This window comes from Gopherus evgoodei, chromosome 7, assembly GCF_007399415.2.
Source record: "Gopherus evgoodei ecotype Sinaloan lineage chromosome 7, rGopEvg1_v1.p, whole genome shotgun sequence".
Taxonomy (NCBI): Eukaryota; Metazoa; Chordata; order Testudines; family Testudinidae; genus Gopherus; species Gopherus evgoodei.
In genome coordinates, this window is record NC_044328.1 from 21045402 (window position 1) to 21065615 (window position 20214).

The window sequence follows — 20214 nt, forward strand, 5'->3', positions numbered from 1 at the left end:
AACCAGGGAAACAAAGAATGTGTGCAACTTCATCAGTTTATCTGTACCTCTCCTAATAGAATGTAAGGCAATATACTGTCATGCATGATACTGTATGGTACTAGTATATGAATTTAGTCATTAGGTTTTAAATGGGTTTCAGAAATTCAACATGTTTCTTTATAATGGAAAATTACACAATAATTCATGTAGGGCCTGATCCAAATCCCACAGAAATAAAAGACTTCCATTGATATCACTGGACTTAACATCAGACGCATTATTGGTTTCTTGGGAAAATATGTAGATGAGTGTACTCTACATATGTGCATTTAAATAAGTAAAATTAAAAAAAAATCAAATAGAAACTTGTGTATTTCTGTTATTCTATATTATGCCCAAAAATGTATAGTTTTTTCTTTAACTTAATACTTTCAAATTACTCATTCTTGCATGGAATATGCAATTCTTCTCTCACTACAAACTGTAGCATACTGGAGAGGTTAATTAGATTTGGGAATTACTTAAATGCAGTAATACATTGAAAAGTCACTTGGTTATGTTTCTATATATCAGATTAGTTAATTAACTAAAGTAATAGCATTAATCTGGGTGAACAGATTCTGCACTATGTGCTGATGCGCTGTAGTAATAAAAAAGAATTTTGGATTAAATTCAAATAGAGATTTTAATGGCTAATGGATATTTTTTATTACTTTGGAATGAATGAGGGGAGAACATACCTTGAAAGTGATGCCATGAAGAGACCAATGCTAATTATGTATTGTACTGTTTTAGAGAAGATTAAACTTCAAAACCACAGCCAGACAGTGTAAAAGAACTTCTTAATTCCAGTGCTATTTCCATACTATTCTGTTGCTGTGGGGAAAGAAATGGCAAGAGATTGATAAGCAGGATGTTTTACATTTTCACAAGGAAAATGTGATCTAGCTTCAGTGAAATATCATATGCTAAGGGGAAGAGAACTCTCATCTCATTAGATTTGCTTCTCCTTGGAATGGATAAAAGGTAAATATGTGCACGCAAAAATACACTTTAAAAAATAAAAACTCCTTAAAGCAGTGTATTTGTGGAAGTGAATTTACATATTATGTCTTTTTCCATAAAAAAGCATCATCAAAAAGAACTTGCGCCAGTTTTGTATTAAAAGGCCTATAGAAGTCTCTTAGAATTGCCTTTGTCGTTGGTAACATGGGTCCCAGATTTCGGTCTTCAGGACGTCTAGTGTTTGACGCAGGACTCTTTGTAATTAGAGCTTCTTGTTTCTCACTTATAGGCCCTGCAGTCAAAGAAAATTGTTTTAATGTATTTCTTCCCAAAATGTTAATGTTAAAGAATGTAAATGGCCAAGTAAATAGGTTTGTCAAGAAAAAATTAATGCAATTTTGCTAACAGTGGTTATGTTCCAGAATATTGGTTATGGGTTTAATTTAGTAAAATAAATTTCAGTTAGATTACATGGAAATACTTAGTTTTCCTTTCATATCAATTAATCATCCTAGCAATAAGCAACACAAATCATTTCTAGATGTAGAGACATGTTTTCAGAAAACAAATATGACAGTAAAAATAACCATTAATGTGCATTCTTTGGTAACAATTATTTCATTTTATTTCCTAATTTTTGTTATGTTATGAAGGAGCCACCTGATACCTTTTAGGGTGAAGTTCACCCAGTCAAACAGTGCAGCACTTATATCTGACTTCAGTTCTCTTTAAGAACTTCAGTGGGATATAAGTGGTGTTACGATGACTCTCAGTATAGGAGAAAACTTTACCCCTCCTGAATTGTACTTGTACACTGCAGGCCTGATTGTGCTAGCACTGACCTCTTTCAATGCCACTTAGATGGGAGGAGCAGGGACCAGGCTCCTTATCTGTTCAATCTGCTAAATCTAATTACCTAGGCTAATATTTGGATTCAACCAGGTTAATGTGCAGCCACATCTCCATCCTCCTCCTCCTCCTACTGTCTAACCAATATCAGGCATTGTTCTGTCTGCCAATGTTGTTCTGACGATTAGCAACAGATGTCTCAGTCAATGACAGTCAAAACATATTCCCCAAGACACTAGAAATGCTGCCTTTTATAATACTCAGATTCTGGATTTGCTGATTTGGCAACAAAACACATCATAACCATTGAAGTATTGAACCTGGCTGTTTAGATCGCTCGGGCCAGCTCTTGCTCCTGCTGCAGTCCATCTCACATCAACAGAAGTAGGACCAGGCCCTACATGCTTAAACACATGCATGAAGTACCATGTTTCTGATTTTATAACAGTTATTAATTCTCTGTACACTCTCTTGCACTGTCCTTACTCAGACAAAACTCCCATTGAAAACAATGCGTGCTTTGGAGCCAATGGTAATTTTGTTTGAGTTAGGTCAGCACAATCTGCCCCTCTATCAACACTGATTCACATCTTGGATGTTGTCTCTCCATAAGTATTAATAATCCAGAATGTAAGCATGACTTTTGCACGTCACTCAAACCAGCTAGATGATGCCTACCTAAATCCAGAAACTGGAACACCATATGCATGGTGTATTTAACATTGGATGCATGATCCTCTAAGCGGAGAACTAGTATCTGACCCTTGTCGAAAACAGTCAGCCAGTCCAAGAGATACACAACATATAGGCCAACCTGTAGCCTCACCTACAAAAAACAAACCAACAAAAAAGTGGAGTTAATTCATTTATTCTACCTTGTAACAAAATTAATGAATATTCATTCCACTGTTCTCCATGAGAAGGAAAAATCCATTTTGGATTTGATCTAGAAGAAGATTTTTAAAATATGATGCCTAGAAAAAAAGTTTAAACCTTGATCATGTAGCTCTTATGCTGGAGTAGTGCTATTGACTTCAGTGGGGCTACTTACATAGTTAAATCCTTCAGCGTTGGACCCTATATTTGTAAATTATATCTCAATTTAGTAAAGGCCTGAGACCATGTGCTTAGGGCCCTGTCCAGATAAGTGCTGAGCACTCTGACCCGCAACCATTGAACTGAATAGGTATTCATGGAGATATTTAAAGCTAAACATATGTGTAAGTACATTCACCTTAATCAGGGCCAAAAGGCGCAAGGCTGAGCACAATGGTAGCTGAAGGCACTCAGCACCTTTCAGAAATTTCTTACACACCTTACGATGTATTGGGGTTGCAATTTATTCCTCTATCTTATCAAACATGCATTCTGTAAGGACACTTCATACTCACAGCATTTCCAAAGAGAAAATACTTCAATAAAAGCTCTTATGATCAAAATATCTACACCACTCTTCAGCAGTTGGACGATTGCATAGAATGGGATTAATTGCTATGGCACACGCCTCACTTTTTCAAGCCAATTAGAATGTGAGGAGATAATCTGTTAGCTTTTGCTTTATGAAGAATGATCATCAGATAGTTCAGCCTGGCAGATTCAACCTCACAAATGTCCAGAAGGAAAAGGACACCAACGTTATCTTAAAATGAAGATGGTAGAGGACTTGTGTACTATTAAACTATACTCCCATTAATCAATATTAGTAATTCCTAGAAAACCAAACAGATGCTCAGATGCTAAAGTTAGGAGCATGGCATAAATACCTAGGCAGATTTAGACAGTACACCATCAAACTGTTCAACCGAACACTTACACTGTAGTATACTGTAGTGGAAAATATGATCGTTCTCTTTTATGTGAAGGGACAAACTTTCAGTCTGGCGTTAACCTGATCTTCACTTTTGTTCAATTTTGCACAATAACAGGCGACAAACATTTAATGGTGCAGTTTAGGCTTCTTAAAACTCCAAGTTCCTGTTTGTGCCTGTGTTTCTTTCTTTTTTACCCGTTCAGACATAGAAACAGAAAGGAAGACGTGAAAACCTGCCTTTGATAAAAGAAGCTTGGTACATCTTGGAGTCACATTCAGTATAGAATTGATAAAAGCAAATGACAATGTCTTGTGCTCTTTTAGTTGACTTGAGTAATTACAGTTATGGCCTAAATACTTCTGAAAGAAATCATGTTTTGAATCATAATGGACAGATTAATTTTAATAATCTATAAAACAACCTTCACATCAATAAACAACATGAAGTCATTTGAAAAGAAACACTCTGCTTTCTGAATTGCCAGTAAAGCACAGAAGGAACATTAATCCTATCCTCCAACTATTGTTAGATCATTGTTATTAAATTAAAATTCCAAATCAAGAACACAAATGGAATATTTTGGTTTCTACTTTTATGAAATGATGACAAGTAGAGAAACTAATCTATGCAATCTGACTCAATCTATTCAAACTTAAACAGTCAATTTTCCAAAGCAACTTCTGCATATGCACTTTCAAAACTGCACATCTAAATTTTTGGGCACTTAAGTTTTAATGCCTGAGTTTTTGCAAGCCAAACAACTTTTGGTTTGCACTAGGGTAGCTGTTTGCATGTGCAAAACAGTCTTTAGAGGCACAGATTTAAAAACTGTGATTCAAAAGTTCTCAACAAATTCAGTCCTTACTCTTGGCTCAGATGTTATGTGGAATATTTCCTTTCTGAGGAAACAGTTCCCACAGTTTATTAACTCCTTGTATTATTATTATTTATTTGTACCATAGTAGTGTCCAGAGACACAATCATGATCACTATGACCCATTATGACAGGTACTGAACAAACAGAAAATAAAAGGCAGTTCCTTTCCCAAAAATCTTACAGTCTAATAATTATTGTGACCTGACACTGGTCTTAGGCTGCGTGTCAGTTACAGGGTAACCTGTAGTAAAATTCCTTATGTACATATTGAATATAACACAAAAATTTAGGGCAAGTATCTCCCCCACATTACATGCCAAAACTATAAGCTCTAAATACTTTCTTTTAATTATTAGCCTCACATATGGTAGTATTACAGGATCAGAGCCACATTATGCCATGCACTGTACAATCATACAGCAAATCATCTATGTGTATTCCTCATCTTTATTCCTCTTTCTCCCACCAGGACGGTACTGGGCAAGTAAGAAACCAGTCTCAGTTTTATAATGTAGGTTGGGATACAGTATTTTATAACATTACTGAGCTTCTATCCAACCAGTGAATTCTGGGATAGAATTAACACTCACTTCATCCAGCAAGAACTTCAAATATAAAGTGCCTCTGTTGCCCAGGATAGTCACCTTCACTTCTCTTGGGACATCTGAAAAACGGCACGATATACAGGCCTGTGTTTTGCCACTGTTGTTCCAAAACAAAATCATCTTTTCAGGAAAGTTATTTGCTTCCGCCCTATAAATTATGCAATGCAAGTGAGCATTTCCCAAAGAATCCTCCTTGACTGCAGTCTCTTCAATTTTAGTTTGACACCCCTGGCTCCCCTTCCCTTTCTTTGGTTAATACACTTTCTATTGATGGTAAGTGAAGATAAATAGATGAATGCCCCTTCTCTGTACAGAGAGTTACCTATCAGCTGTGGCAATCTCTGTGTTACTTGTTTTTCTTGTCTCTTAGGAGTACTTTTTTCTGCTGTAGTCACACAGCTACTGATCTAACATCCAAGGTCATAGAAAAAAATCTCTTTCAAAAGAAAGAACAATGAGTTAATTTTCAGAAGTACCTTCTTCAAGGTGCTGTCTAAGAAGAGAAATAAATTGTGGGACAAATGATGCCGGCCTAGGCACCTGGGGAAATACAAGGGGTCTGAGCAAGTGTATTCATGTCACAATTCAACTGCGTTTGTGCAAGGGAGACAGTTGGCAAGCACTGCATTACAGTGGTGCAATTCCCAGAGTGGGCTTGACTGGAGATGCTCAGAGCATGATAGTCGGTCTCTGAAGAGGGAGGAGACTGTTGTAGCCAATTATTTTAGTTTTTTGTTCATTTATTGTGTGATGTTATGATTAACCAAAAAGTTAGGTCATATATAATCATTGTATAATAAACAGAGTTAAGTTGTAGGATTATAGAAGTATAAGATGGATCAGTAGTTAGAAGTGATAATTACGTATTAGGTATCTAAGTAAGTAGGGCTGAAACACAAGGCCTACAGGCTGAGACCTGTAAGATGTCATCTTAGCCATACTAGGCCATAGGCTTAAGAAATGCTCGACATAAGTAAGTGACCAAAGATACTGTGAAAAATTAACAGCAAAAGTAATTTTTTGCTTACAAGATACCCAATAGTCACATTTTTCTAACACATGCCTTAGCTGCAGGGTACACTATGTGCATAAATGCTAATGAGGTTTAGTCAGAATCACATTATAAAAAGAGGGTGTCCAGATTAGGAAAACGGAGCTCCCTATGGGAAAACTTCAGTAGGAACCATTCCTATACTAAGGATCAACTGGCAAGGCAGCCATCAGACCTTAAGAATATCATTAAGGATGTGAGTATAACTATATTTGTAACTTATGCAGACATCTTCATAGAATTTATATATGCATGGGTGTAGCAGGGTGTTGGTGCAAAAGTATCTAATTAGCCCCTGCCCAGTCAGCTCCAATCAAGGGAAGCAGATTGGGGCTGATGAAAAAGGCCTGATGCCAGCCTGAGGAATGGCAACACCGGCTGGCCTGACAATCCAAGGGCTATAAAGGCTGAGAGGGAGCCAGAAGGTTGGGGGCAGCCAGAGAGAAGTCAGTCAGGGAAGGAACTGGAGGCCTCCTAGCTGAAGGCTGACTGCCTGTAAAAGCTGTTGAATAATCCTGTAAAGCTTGTAAATAGACAGACACTGGTGGTGGGATAACGGTAGGTAAATAAAGACACAGGTGTTGCACAACCCTGAAGCCTCTCAGCCTTATTGGGGCAGCAGGTGGGTCCCAGGAAGAGGGGTGGGTTGTGAACTCTGTTACAATGGGTAACTGTAACTTAACTTGTAAAACAGACTAGACCTTGTACTTGTAAATGTGGGAGTGGTCCAGATCCTTGGTCGTTATGTGTTCCTAGAGACTCTAAATCTGAAACAAGTAGTAGAGGTGACTTTCACTCTGTTGAGCTTGAAACTGTCGCCACTAGAGCTGAACCCCTGGTGGCGTAATACCACTGTCAGGGAAATCCTGCCCCCATCCCGCCTTAGGCCTAATGAGCAAAGGTATGGAGCAGCAGCTAAGCTTGTTTATCTGTACAAAGGGCATGCGGGGGCAGGAAAATGTGGTCAGGGCCCAAAATAAGGGGAATTGAAGCTGGAGAAGGGAACTAGGCATGCCAAGTTCTGACGGTTGTCTTTGCATAACCAGACCACAGCGAAAAGTGTTAGAACAAACCGCAGACTTGACAATAACAGGAAAAACCATAAATGGGAAAATTAAATGGTCAGCCTGCTTGTTTTTGATATTATATCCCAATAAGGCAATTAATGTGTGTAACAAGGGTGCTACGTTTTGCGGTTTTAACCTTTATAAGCTTGGTAAGATTTGTAGAAAGCAGAGCAGCCTGCCTCTTATGTGGGGTCATGTTGTCTCTCCCTGCATATATGCTTGTATGAAATAAAGGAGCCTTAGGTTGTCTGATCTAAAATCAACCATGTGGTCAATTTTCCACACCACCACATTACAAAATTCACTTTAAATAAAATAAAAGGAGACACTGTCTCTCTTTCAACTTCCATTTCTGAATGATCAGTATAGCATCGCTCAGGAACATGGGGCTTGATTCCCATTCCCAGTACGGGAAAGACTCCCACTGACTTCAAATGGCTTTGACTTGTGCCTGTGATCCATGATTTCCTCTGAGGTAACTTTAGTAACTGGAGGAAATGATGAGATGAAATTTACTGCAATCTGGAGAGAGAAGAGGAAAGTGTCCTTCCACCCAAATCAAGAAAATGGGAGGTAAAGGGCTAGATCACAGAGACCTGGTACTTTACAAGTGCATCCCACAGTAAATGAGATACTGCTACGCATCTCCTGAATATATATATAATATTTGCAAAAACTCTTTTTTCACCCTCAAACAAAATATAAAAACAAATCAACACTACAAATGTGAATTTTGGAACAATCACACTGAGATTTAGCTCTGTGGTCTTTGCCAATATCTTATGTAATAGAATTCTCCCTTTTCTGCTGTGTACGGCTTTAAAAAAGCGAGAGAGAGCATTTAATCTAGTTATCAATAGCCTTTTCTTGGGGAAAAAAATCCAGCATAAATGATGTATTCTTATGTGCAGTTCGGAAATTGCCTTATCTTTGCCAGAGCTACTTTTTGGATAGGTTTGCAAGTAAAGATTAAACTGTAATCTTTGCTAAATGTGCTCTTCATGCTCCTGCACACAAGAAAGAATGTATTATTACCATTGGCATTCATCAGGGAACAGACTGAAGGGACAGCTGAGCCAGCACATCAGTTTTTACATGCATGAATATATTTTTATGTAACCAACTTAAAAAAAAAAGGAAGAAAGCTTATTGGTAGTCACAAACTAAACCACCTCTTGATTATAATTATAATTATTAACAGTTTGATAAGGATCCCGATATTTTAATAATCCAGACAAAATATTCTGTTTTTTAAAGCAAGGAATCAAATGTTATTGGAAATACATACAGGCATAGCATTGTTAAGGGTGTTGTTGTAGACACAGGCTCTCAGTGAGTAATCCAGCATGCAATTTTCAAACAGCTGCAGTGAATCTGCCACTTTTTCATGAAAGTCTTCTGCGGATTTATTCGCACTTGCAAAGTACAGATAATCCGAATACAATCTGTGAATGAAATACACGTGTAAATGAGGAATAAAATTAAAGAAAATCAATTTAAATGATAATGAAAATAAGACCACAACAATACTTGAGAAAATAGGGTGTGACTATAACATTTATTCATTAGCAGCTGATCCAATACTTGTTGAAGTTGATTTCAGCAGGTTTTGACTCAGGCTTTAGGGGTCCAATCCTGTGAGTTGCTAAGCATCCTCCACTCTTATTAACGTCAGCATCTAAAAGGATTAGGCCCTAAGTAGTTAGAAGCCAATTCTTTTCTGAAGAGAAATTCTCGAAATATACCTTTTTGTTTATTCTGTATTAATTATTATTATTCCGTATTATAGTAATGCCTAGAAGCCCCAACCAAAAAGAGTCCCATTGTGCTAGGCACTGAATGTGCCATAGTAAAAGAGAGATCCTCCCTTAAACAACTTACTGTCTAAACAGACAAGATGGACAAAGAGTGGGAGAAGAAACTGAGGCACAGAAAAGTGGAGTGACTTTTCCAAGACAGCCCATAGGCAAGCTGGAAATAGAAACCAGGTTTCCTGAGTCCTAGTCCACACTGTCTCTCTGTATGCTTGGTACGCAGTGTGGTGAGAAGCTGTATCACGGCACAATCTGTGGTCTCACGCCTGCTGTCTCTCAGGCAAAGTTCCCATTTAGTTCAACAGGAGTTTTGCCTGAGTAAGAACTACAGGACCTATGGTCCACATATATATGCAATACCAATAGTATAAACAACCATGCTGCCCTGTCTTGCTCTGTAGCTATTTACTAGCCATCTCAGCCATACAAATCTGAATTACAGTGCAAATGGCAGGGCGCACTCTCATTTCAAATATGAAATATTTGTTCAAATCATTTCAAACATTTATAGTTGCTTAAATATTACAAGACAAAGATGACTTAAATTCTGGTTCATTTGGATGGAAATAAAAATGTAAAATGAAATATTTATTTTATTTATTTTTAATCCCTGGGACTCTGATGAGAATCTCTGGATGTCGACATCATTTTAAACAGAACATAAGGGAAATGCCACGATGTGACACAAACAGAAGACAGTGTGCCATCCCTTGAATGAGATACGTAAGTAATTTTCACTTGTTTGGGGCTCATGAGAGATATCCAGAGTCCTGAAAATTCTGCAGCACTTCAGAGCCAATTTCTGCAGCAAGGGTGAGAGTGCAGAAGTATTATGAGCCCAAAGAATCCATTCTTGGACACACAATATTAGAGACCCTGAATACACTTCATTCTCCGTAAGAGCATATGTTTACGTAAATCATTATCTAAATATAAAATTGGACTTTATTTCACAGCTATAATGCCAGAGGAACACTGAATCCACTTCGATCTTCAATGCCCTTCCCATTTTTATTAAACCAAAAATATCAAGTTGGCCATAGATTTCTACAGAAGCTTTAAAATACTACTTTTTATTTAGAGAGGTTAGGCTCTGCTTCAGGATAGTGTGTCATATAGACAGAACCTTAATTACTGAACTTTTATATTTGTTTTTAATTTCATTTTTACATATTCAGAAAATATTACTGAAAACTGTTGAGAAACCGATGATGAGACACTAAGAGCTCCGTGCAACCTTTACTCAAATGAGTGAATATGGACTCATGCAAGTAGCCCTCTTGATTTCAAAGAGTATGTCAACACTGCAGCTGGAAGCGTGCCTCCCAGCCCAATTAGACAGACTTGTGCTCATTCTGCTTGTGCTAGAGTGCTAAAAATAGAAGTGTGGACATTGCATGGGCAGCGGCTCAGGCTAGCTTCCTGAGTCCAAGTTCACCCAACACCTTGGATCTGAGCTCCGGTGGCTAGCCCAAGCCATTGCTAATCCCACAATGTCCACATTGCTACTTTTAGTATGCTAGCTGGAGCAGAGCTAGTGCAGGTCTGTCTATCCGGGCTGGGAGGCTCTCGCCTAACTGCACTGTAAACATACATACCCAGTGCTCGCCTAAATAAGAGTTCACCAACATGAATAAGGCTTGCACAATCAGATCCTTACCTAGCAATGTCAGGAGAAAGGACATGATTTGTATTTACTTTAAAATAATAGCCAAGCAAAAGATAACCTGTAGCTGTCTGTAACCAGAGACCCAATTAAGAACCCTGTCCTGTATGGTTTCTAATTTTTGGCCACTTCCCAGCCCAGCAATTCTGTTAGCAGACTGCAGAGAATTTCCATAGAGAAATATAGATCTTGTTTGGAAAATTTAACTGGCAGGCAGTCAGAGCTTTCTGCTATTACATTTCTGCTCCTTGGCAGAATTTCAAGTGTGCATCAGTTCCTCTAGATTTATCTGCAGAAGGGGTCTGGGAGTGGGTCTACATTACTTGCATCTTTCTGCTTATGTACTGAAACAAAATTGGTTCTCGTGTGTTGCTGAAGTTAACAATGTTTAATAATATTCTACAACAATAGGAGGGAGGGTTAGAATTTAAAATGATCTTAACAATTTGGAGAATTAATCTGAAAACAATAATATGAAGTTCAATAATGACAAGTGTAAAGTTCTGCACTTAGGAAGGAAAAATTAAATACACAAATACAACACGCAGTATGACTAGTTAGAGGCAGCAGTACTGCAGAAAAAGGGCTTTTGGTGGATTACAAATGAGTCAAGTGTGATGCTGCTGTAAAAAAGGTTGTATTAACAGGAGTGCTATATGTAAGACACGGGAAATAACTGTTCTACACTACTCAGCACTAGTGAGGCCTCAGCTGGAGTGTCCAGACTTGGGCACTAGACTTTCAGAAAGATGTGAACACACTGGAGACAGTCCCAAGGAGAGCAATAAAAACGATAAGAAAACATGACTTATACGGAAAATTTGAAATAATTGGGCTTGTTTAGTCTAGAGAAGACTGAGAATGGATGTATCTTCAAATAGGTAAAAGGTTGTTATAAAAAGGACAGATTAACCATTGTTCATGTCCAAAGGGGGTAGGATGAGAAGTAATCAGTTTACTTTGCAGCAAGGGAGATTTAAGTTAGATATTAGGAAACACTTTCAAACCATAAGGCTAGTTAACCACTGGACCAGCTTATCTAGAATCCTTCTTGGAGCTTTTAAAGAACAGGTTAGATACACATCTGCCAGGAATGATCTAGGTATACTTAACTCTGCCTTGACCCAGAGGGACGAACTAGACGGCCTTATTAGGTCTCTTCTTGCCTTACATTTCTGATTGTGCACAGTCATAGACACATTTCAATGCTCTGTTTAAGTACTGCTTATAAAATGTCTAATGGCCACCAATGGATTTAATCCTGTCCTGCTATTTTTGATTATAGGAAATACTGACACTTTTTAAAGTATCAAGCTCCTCAGCCTCTCTACTTCAGAATTATTCTTCTCTTTAAGGAGAAGGCCAAAGAGTTAAAAGTAAGCCATAATTGTAACTGTTTTCAGAATAGCAGCCATGTTAGTCTGTATCCACAAAAAGAACAGGAGTACTTGTGGCACCTTAGAGACTAACAAATTTATTTCAGCATGAGCTTTCGTGAGCTACAGCTCACTTCTTCGGACGTAACCGTATGATTCTCAAGCGCATTACTCCAATCCAGTTGTGAAAAAACCAGTTCTCTTTTAAGGAATGTGTTGACAAGATTCCATCATGAGAAGTGCAGAGAACAGGCTTCTGGCAGGAAAATCCTACTATCCATCCTGAAATGGCTCAATTCCCCCTCCTAGCACCTGAGAGAGAACCAAGGCTCTGCATATTTCCCATCCATCTGCACAGGTGAGGAGGGAAATGGCAGTTGAGCAGCCAAATGTTAGAGATGGGTAAGAAAGCCATGAATAAGTAGGGGGGTGGGGGATCTTACTCTCTCACAGGCCTCCATGCAGTCCTGTAGGGTCAGGCCACAACCTGCTCCTAAATAAACTCATTAGTGTAATCTTTTTTTTAAGAAAAATCAGAAGTGTGGTAACTGTCGGAGTACAAGACACCAGCTCTTAGTGTTTGGCTGATGAAAGCAGGCAGGGAAATGTATGCACCTTTAAGCCCCTATTCACTGACAAGAAACAGCCACTAAGTATTTGGCTGCCCCTAATATTTTGCTGCCTTAGGCATCTGTCTGTTCTGGTGTCTATGGAAGATCTGGTTGCAGAGTGGAGGATATGAGAAAAAGATGGGGCAGAAGCTGAGGGTCAGAAACAGCAGAGTTTAGTTAAATGTGGTAGGCATTACGCACACAGCAGTATCTTGTCCTTGCAGAAATACTTGTGCGTGTAAAGACCGCTGTTAGCTAATGGCACGTTAACAAAAACCCGAAATAAGGATCAGGCTGGAAGTACTTCTCTCCAGGAGAATAGGATCAGGCTGACAGTTCTTGCCATTCAGGGCATGGGAGAACAGGCACTTGCAGGAGGAACTGAGCCAGCAAGAATCATTTTGAAGATAAGCCATAACTGCAGTTTGTTTAAAATGGTTAATTTTTCTGATAATTTGTTCTAATCATCCAATTTAAAAAACATTATTTTAAAGACCTGCTGACACCTTATGGAAAGCATCTCTCTCTCTCTCCACTCAGCTGCCTACATTTTCTGTATTTTTTTCCATCTGTTTTTCAATTCTAGGGACAGCTGCAGGAAAATAAAATCTTTGTTCATTAGGATTTCAGCTGCTCCTGGTACTTACTCCTCACTTGAAGTCATTATCCTCAATCATAATCTAACACAATTAAATAATGTGGCAATGACCATTATGTCAACCACAAAGGAGTATGAAAAAAGTCAACCTTGATATAAGCAGGTGCAACTCCTACTGAAGCTAGTGGGACAGTTTCTGATCTCAATTACACTGGGAATCTACACAACTGATGTCACTGGGAGTTTTCCCATTGACTTCGTTGGCAGCAGACTCAGGCCCTAAATGCAGAATGACTATATTGAGCCAAAGCCCCCTCGTTGCTAGCCAAAGGACAGAATAAGGGGCTCGTGCACTAAGAGCAGCCCTAAACTGTACTGGCTGTCCAAGGCCCATATGAGCCTTGCAGCAGCTTAAAACAAGCCTGGCCACACCCCTTCCCATAACCCTGACTGCACCAACATATTCCAGAATGTCCTCTGTACCAATAGTCTCTTAATGTAATTGATAGCAGAATCTGGACCAACGACAGTTGCAGCCATTTATGATAGGGTTAAACGTGCTCCTATGATTTCAGATGAGGCACAAGCAAAAAAGGGCAAATGAAATCCTAAACATACAGAATCTAGTTCCCTGCAAATACAGAGTTAGTGAAATGGAATTCACTTTTTATCTCACCCGTATTACAACTGGCAAAGTGAAACACCCATTATTACAGAAGGTGGTTAAATAATGAGAGAATTGTGGATAATTCACATGAGGGAGGTACTTCAACTAGGTCTCTTGCATAAAATTACCATGTCTTAAACCTTAAGGTCAGGAGGCACATTTAACAGTTGGGAAATGCATTTCCCAGCATAGAGAATAGGAAGAGCCAGTATGGCTCTTTACTGCTGACAAACAGGGAGGGGCCACTCTGGCGGTTCCTGTTCTGTGAATCCCTGATGTCAGGAAATCTAGTCAAGGAGAAACCACAGCAGATGACAATTTGACTGGATGTGTCAGCATCGGGGTGGAGCTCATGTGGCACTTCTGGGTTAAACATTTCAGTGCCAACTCCCACTCTCCTCCACCAGAGAAAGTGGAAGGGATGTGCCCTGCTTTATTATGACACAAGTTCAGAATGTCTGCCTGGGATGACCTCTTATTAAATATTTATATGTTGATTGATGTAAATCAAAGCAATTTAAATAACTGATTTTAATTATGATTTCAAATCAGCAAGCAGGAAACCTTGATTTAAGTCATGCTTTGCATTTGTACTTTAGTTATTTTTCTAAAGAGAATTTGATTCTTATTGGTTGATACCAATAAACCATACTGATATGCAATCACATATAGCCTTCACACTAATTTTGGTGCTTCGTTTCGCTAACAAGGAGGATACACACACAGACATAAACACCCACACAATTATTTAAGTAGTTATCTCACTTATTTATTAAAATTCCTAAATTTTATATTTTAAATTTGTTATCAAATGGTGAATGATGCATTCTTTACTTACTAGAAGGTAATTAATTTTTACTTGAGATTTGTGTCAAGTTATATTGAGATGGAAATTCAATTAAATATGCACAACAGCAGCATTTTAGGGTTTTTTATTAAATAAAACTACCGTAAAAGTGCTGGATAAATAAGGGAAAAAATTATCTAGACGCTTATCAAAACATGTTTTGCATTTAAAACTAACTTATTTATTACACAAAAGGAAGTATTAGCAGTAGTTAGTGAATGGAACGGATTGTTCTGATTAATATGTCCTTCAAGATGTTAGAACTAGTAGAACTCATCCTCTCACAACTAGTTTTTAATTCATATGCTGGGAGAGGGAAGCAAGCATTCCTGCTTTTTCAACTCCCAATTGATTTCTTAACTTTTAATCAACTAGTCATTGAACTCAGCTTGTTGAATAAACTGAAATAAATAAAATATTCTCTCTGCAGCTGCAAAAGAGGCTACTGTTGTGAAAAGCCAGTTCTGCATTTAACTTTGGTTCCAGGTGCTTACCTAGTGGCTTCCACCAGTTCAGTAGTTTGATAATTACTTTATCAACATTGTGCTAGGAACCATGCACTAAACTAGATGTGGAGGAAGGAGGTGATGGGTGAACACTAGCCCTTTAAAATTTGGCAGCACATGTGTACTGCTTAATATTTTTTATATTTAATTTAAATGACTTTAATCGATTATAATAAGTTTAGGCCTTAGCATAGGTTGTCAATTTCCAATTGAATTTTAATTGAATTGTATTATGTTAGCACCCAAATGTCCCAATGGGGACCCATTGTTCTGGGTGCTACACAAACATACAAGAGACAATTCCTGCCCTGAAGGGCTAGCCTTCACCTATCACCTCCTTCCTCCAGATCTAGTTTAGTACATGGTTCCTAGCACAATGTTGATAAAATAATTATCAGAATTTACAGGACAGGAGAGAAGAGGAGGTTTGTGCTTCCCTCTGTTGATGAACTGGAATTTCACTGCTGAGGTTTATCTCTGACTTAGTTAAAATGGAAGAAAACTCTGCAAGGGTAATTACACACCCCGTAATCACCTAATAACATTTAGCTAGTTCATGTAGATACAGGAACTGATTAAGACATACCCATAGTGCCTATGTCTACACTGCAATTAAACAGGCACAGCTGGCTTATATCACCCGACTCAGGCTCGTGTTTAATTGTGGTGTAAACATTCAGGCTCAGGCTCCCAATTAAACAGCTCCTTAGCCCAAGCCACACGGGCCAGCCACAGGTTTTTAATTGCAGTGTAGACATATCCTATGGGGCCAATCCAATGCCAAGTTAATGGCAATCTTCCCACTGGTTCAATGGGTGTTGGATCAGACCTCAGAGGCACAAGCCTAGTGCCTCAGATCAAGAGTTATGTGATGACATCAGCTGATGATCCTGAAAATGTGACCCAAGTGATATCAGTGCCTGAATCTGTAGACAGCCTTTAATTATAGTTCTGATCTTAAATGGGAGAACTGCCCCATGTGTTTTAATGGGTTATTAATTCAGCATTCTGCTGTTCTGGGGGGCTCTGCCAACACTCATCCAGAGGGACAGTATGCATGGGTAGCCCTTGCTGCCACCACCCTATAATGTTTTTCCTGGGGTGATAGCTTGCCCAAACAAACATGTTTGTGGGACCCCACCAACGTAGTGCCTTTTATGTGGGTGAGCCATGGCAGTGTGACAGGGCACACTGGAACCCATGAAGCATGCGTCTAGGGCTGGAATGACTTGGTGCAGCCCTGTTTTGGATAGCCTCTTTAGAATTATGTGCTTCCCCTAGCCCCTATTTTTGTGGCCCTCAATATATTGCCTTTATCTTTGACGTTACGTATCTGGCCAGATGTGTCTAAATCAGTAGTAAAGAAGAACTAACATCAAAAGTTTTCCAGTGCTATAGAAAATGGAGAAAGTACACCACTGCAGATTCTTGTCACTTGTGTGTGGCATTAGAAGCTGCCCAGAGAGTCATGGCCCACAACCACAAGCTACAGCATACATTGGAAACTCTGGCACAAACTGTGTGGTCCTTATAGCACCAATGAAGACTGTCTACACTTTCACTAACCTCTCAGGTCCCCTCACCACTTTCCTGGGCAACTTAGGGACCTTTTACCTGAGACCTTGTCCTTGAAAGATGGTGAAGCCCTAGCCTGCAGATGGTTGAACTGCCCTGAAAATGTATATTTGACAAAATGTGCTGTTGCCATGAAGGGACTGTTAGCAAGAGGAACATCCTGCACAGCTTCACTCTGATTCACAGGGCCTCTGTTCTTTGCTTTTGCTAACCTCTGCACCACACAGAAAATGGGAGCACAATTCATAGAAATCGCCCTCTACTGACACCTGCTAGGGCACAGCTGCCCAGGGAAGAGCTAAAACATAAATGGAAAAAAAGGCTGTTTGTATCTAATACACAGGAAAAATAGTTCAAGAACAGTTTATCTTCGTAAAAGTTCAACCCCATACCACTGCCAAAATCAGCAAGACCAAGGATGACCTGTTAAGTAAGTGTTAGCTATGGAAGTTAAATATGCCCCAGACATTTTAGCTTAGTACTGTACCAAGTCTTTTCAAGATTTAAAACAAAAACAAAGAAACAAAGAAACTTGTACAATTTGCTTAGTTGGGGGCCATTCCCAATCTTCCTTTTAAATATTCTTTCCCGTTGGAGATGTAAACCCTACTACCCCATTGTTCCTAATTTGAATTGAAGCACTACACAGCGCCAGTTATTTTTTTTCCAAATGTTATTAAAATTGAAAATTCCAAAACACTTGGAACGAAGCCTTAAATATTTACAAAATCTAAAGTTAATTATAAAATCAATATAGTTACAGGGGGTTTACAAGTATTAACACTTATATCAGAAAAGAACTAGACCTCAGGCATATAAAACAGTGTAAGTACATTTATTACATCTTTAAAAAAACGACCCTTGTTTCTAGTGAGAAAGAATTCCATGCATTGCTTTATTGCTAACCTTTCAACAGGATCCCTCAGCATGATGATAAGTTTGGCATGGGGCTGGAAAGCATGGATGAAATCCTGGATTAAAAATGGAGGTTCTCCATCAGTATTGTTGTCATAGAAGAAAACCCAGGCATTGTTATCCCACATTGTAGAAGCACTGGCCTCTCCTAGAAATGACAAGTATTTACAATGAGTATCTAATTTTTTTTTCTTTACATTGGTACAAAAGATGAAGATCCTGATTGTCAGCTTGTGTAAATCAGTCTGGCTCCATTGACTTTCATGGACTTATGCTTATTTACACTGCCTGAAGATCTGGCCCATGTTACTACAGAATCAGGAAGCTCTTAGTTAAAGACACTTTCATATAATAACACAAATTATCACTGTCATTATACTGTACTACTTAAAATGGTTGATGAATATGCAAATATATTTAACTTTAAAAGGGTGTGACCAATTATATAATGAACAGAATTTCCTACTGTCCAGACAGAAAGAATTTATTTCCCATAAAGATTTTCAATTCCACCTTATCTTTAAGGTACTTTCCAAGAGTTACTTTTAACACTTCCCTAATTGCAGGGAATGACATCATCTGTAATTGGCCAGCCTGATAAAAAATGTAAAGAACCACTCCAGACAATCAGTATTGCTTAGACCAAGAACTGAGGATTTGAGAGATACACAGGCAATGGAAGACAAAAATTAACTGATTTCACAATGAATAATAAAATACAGTTAAAGACCTGATTCTTTAGGTCAAGAAAAACCTTATTCTAAAAGTAGTGTCATTTATCTTAAAAGGACTACTCCTAGAGTAGGTTGCTACTCAGGAACTACTCAATTGAGTAAAGGATATCTGAATCTAGCCAATAGTGCAGCATACTGCATCTATCTCTTAAACTGTACTGTCTCCTTCTGCTGAATAACACTAAAATTCATGAGACAAAACTTGCTTCAACAAAATGTATGTTTTAGCCTTTTCCAAGCTCTCTCTTTTTGCCAGTGTGGGAGGCACTAATTTCTGTTAATGACTTTTTGAACCAAAAGGGATGAGAAAAAAAACCCTTGTAATTGATAGTTCTGTGATTTAATCATGTACAAGTACATATATGCAAATATATTCTTATTGTAGGGAATTTTCCTTTTCTCTTTCTATGCCTCCTCTTCTTCTTTGTATTTGAATCCTCATTTCGGAAAAATCCAATCAAGTTTTTAAATTTAAAAAAAAATTGCCAAAGCCTTCATACTAAATAAGCATTTATCAATTCCTTTAGGCTCCACTTTTACCTATTGTACTTCACTGGAAGAGCCTGGAAGCCATTAGAGACCAGAATTATTTACTGATATTCTCATTGTTACTGTTTTGAAAGGAGAAATTGGGGCTCTCAATCTAAGACTGGAAGTCCAGAAGATCTTTGGCTTCTCTTTCCAAATCAATCATAAACACCATTACATGACCTTGAGCAGATCATTTGACATGTTAGTTCAGTAGCAGTCAGTTCAGCTCAAAAGCTGGGTAAAGTAGAACCGCAAAAGACTAAATGCAGCATTGGAGCAAAATCCCCACACCAAAACAGGAGTAAGAGTCTGTATTTGTATTACCAGTGCAATGAACAAGATCCAGTGCTGTAAATATGTGTGAAGGCATGTGTGGAATATAAGTCTTGCATGGACTGAATAAGAGCAATGCATTTAGATATATGAGTACTCTGACAGTCCAGATCGGCACAGCTCCACTGAAGACTATGATATTACACCGATTTAAACCAGAGAATTTTCCCCACAGCCTGCAGCCAATTTAAGAGCTGTGTCAGGCCCCAGATGCATTGGACCCAATGTTGTCCTGCTGTGTGGGAAGAGGGCAGGAAGTGAGGAACCCAGACAGACAGTGGGCTCCATCCATCCTATTGCAAAGACGTATTTGGGGGGGCCAAGCAGCTGTCCAGGGCATGGGTGCAGGCACAGGCATGAGTCCATATATTCATGAATCTACCCACCAAGGAAGCAGGGGACATCAGCTACAAAGGCTATAGTAACTGCGACAGAAAGCCTCTGAAAATAATCTGCAGCCTTTAACTATCTAACCAGCCAGCTATCCTACAGACATAAGCATGGTCTCTGAACAATTAAGATATTCCTTCTCGTCTACTCCTTTGAAACTCCTCTGCACAACAACCCATATAGGACCAGATTCTGCCATCCTTATCTACAAGAATAAGAATAGTGGAGTCTAGTCATTACTTTGGCTGCGGATTTGGAACCATGTTTACTTTTGTATACATGTTCTCAGTTCACACATTCAGGAGATTGAACTTTAAGCTAAAGATGTTGTTTTTGTGCAGTTAATTTAGTATAGCTTGTGTTCGGAACAAAAACAGGATGACTGTGAGGAACTAAAAAGAAAA

At 38.6% G+C, this 20214-nt stretch overlaps 1 protein-coding gene across 3 annotated transcripts in view; it reads right to left on the reverse strand.

Annotated features, from left to right (window-relative positions):
- Positions 1–1045: 1045 nt before the first annotated feature.
- CHST15 (carbohydrate sulfotransferase 15) overlaps positions 1046–20214 on the reverse strand; it is a 100416-nt gene continuing 81247 nt past the window's right edge. For 2 of the 3 annotated variants that reach the window (XM_030570795.1, XM_030570794.1), the window contains exons 5-8: positions 17814–17970; positions 8536–8692; positions 2515–2662; positions 1046–1279 (exon numbers count right to left, since the gene is read on the reverse strand). In XM_030570795.1, coding sequence (XP_030426655.1) covers positions 1089–1279; positions 2515–2662; positions 8536–8692; positions 17814–17970 — 653 coding nt within the window. In that variant the 3' untranslated portion in view covers positions 1046–1088. Of the gene's footprint in view, positions 1280–2514; positions 2663–3640; positions 3833–8535; positions 8693–17813; positions 17971–20214 lie in introns of those variants that run through there. The other variant, XM_030570796.1, reaches the window with a different exon arrangement.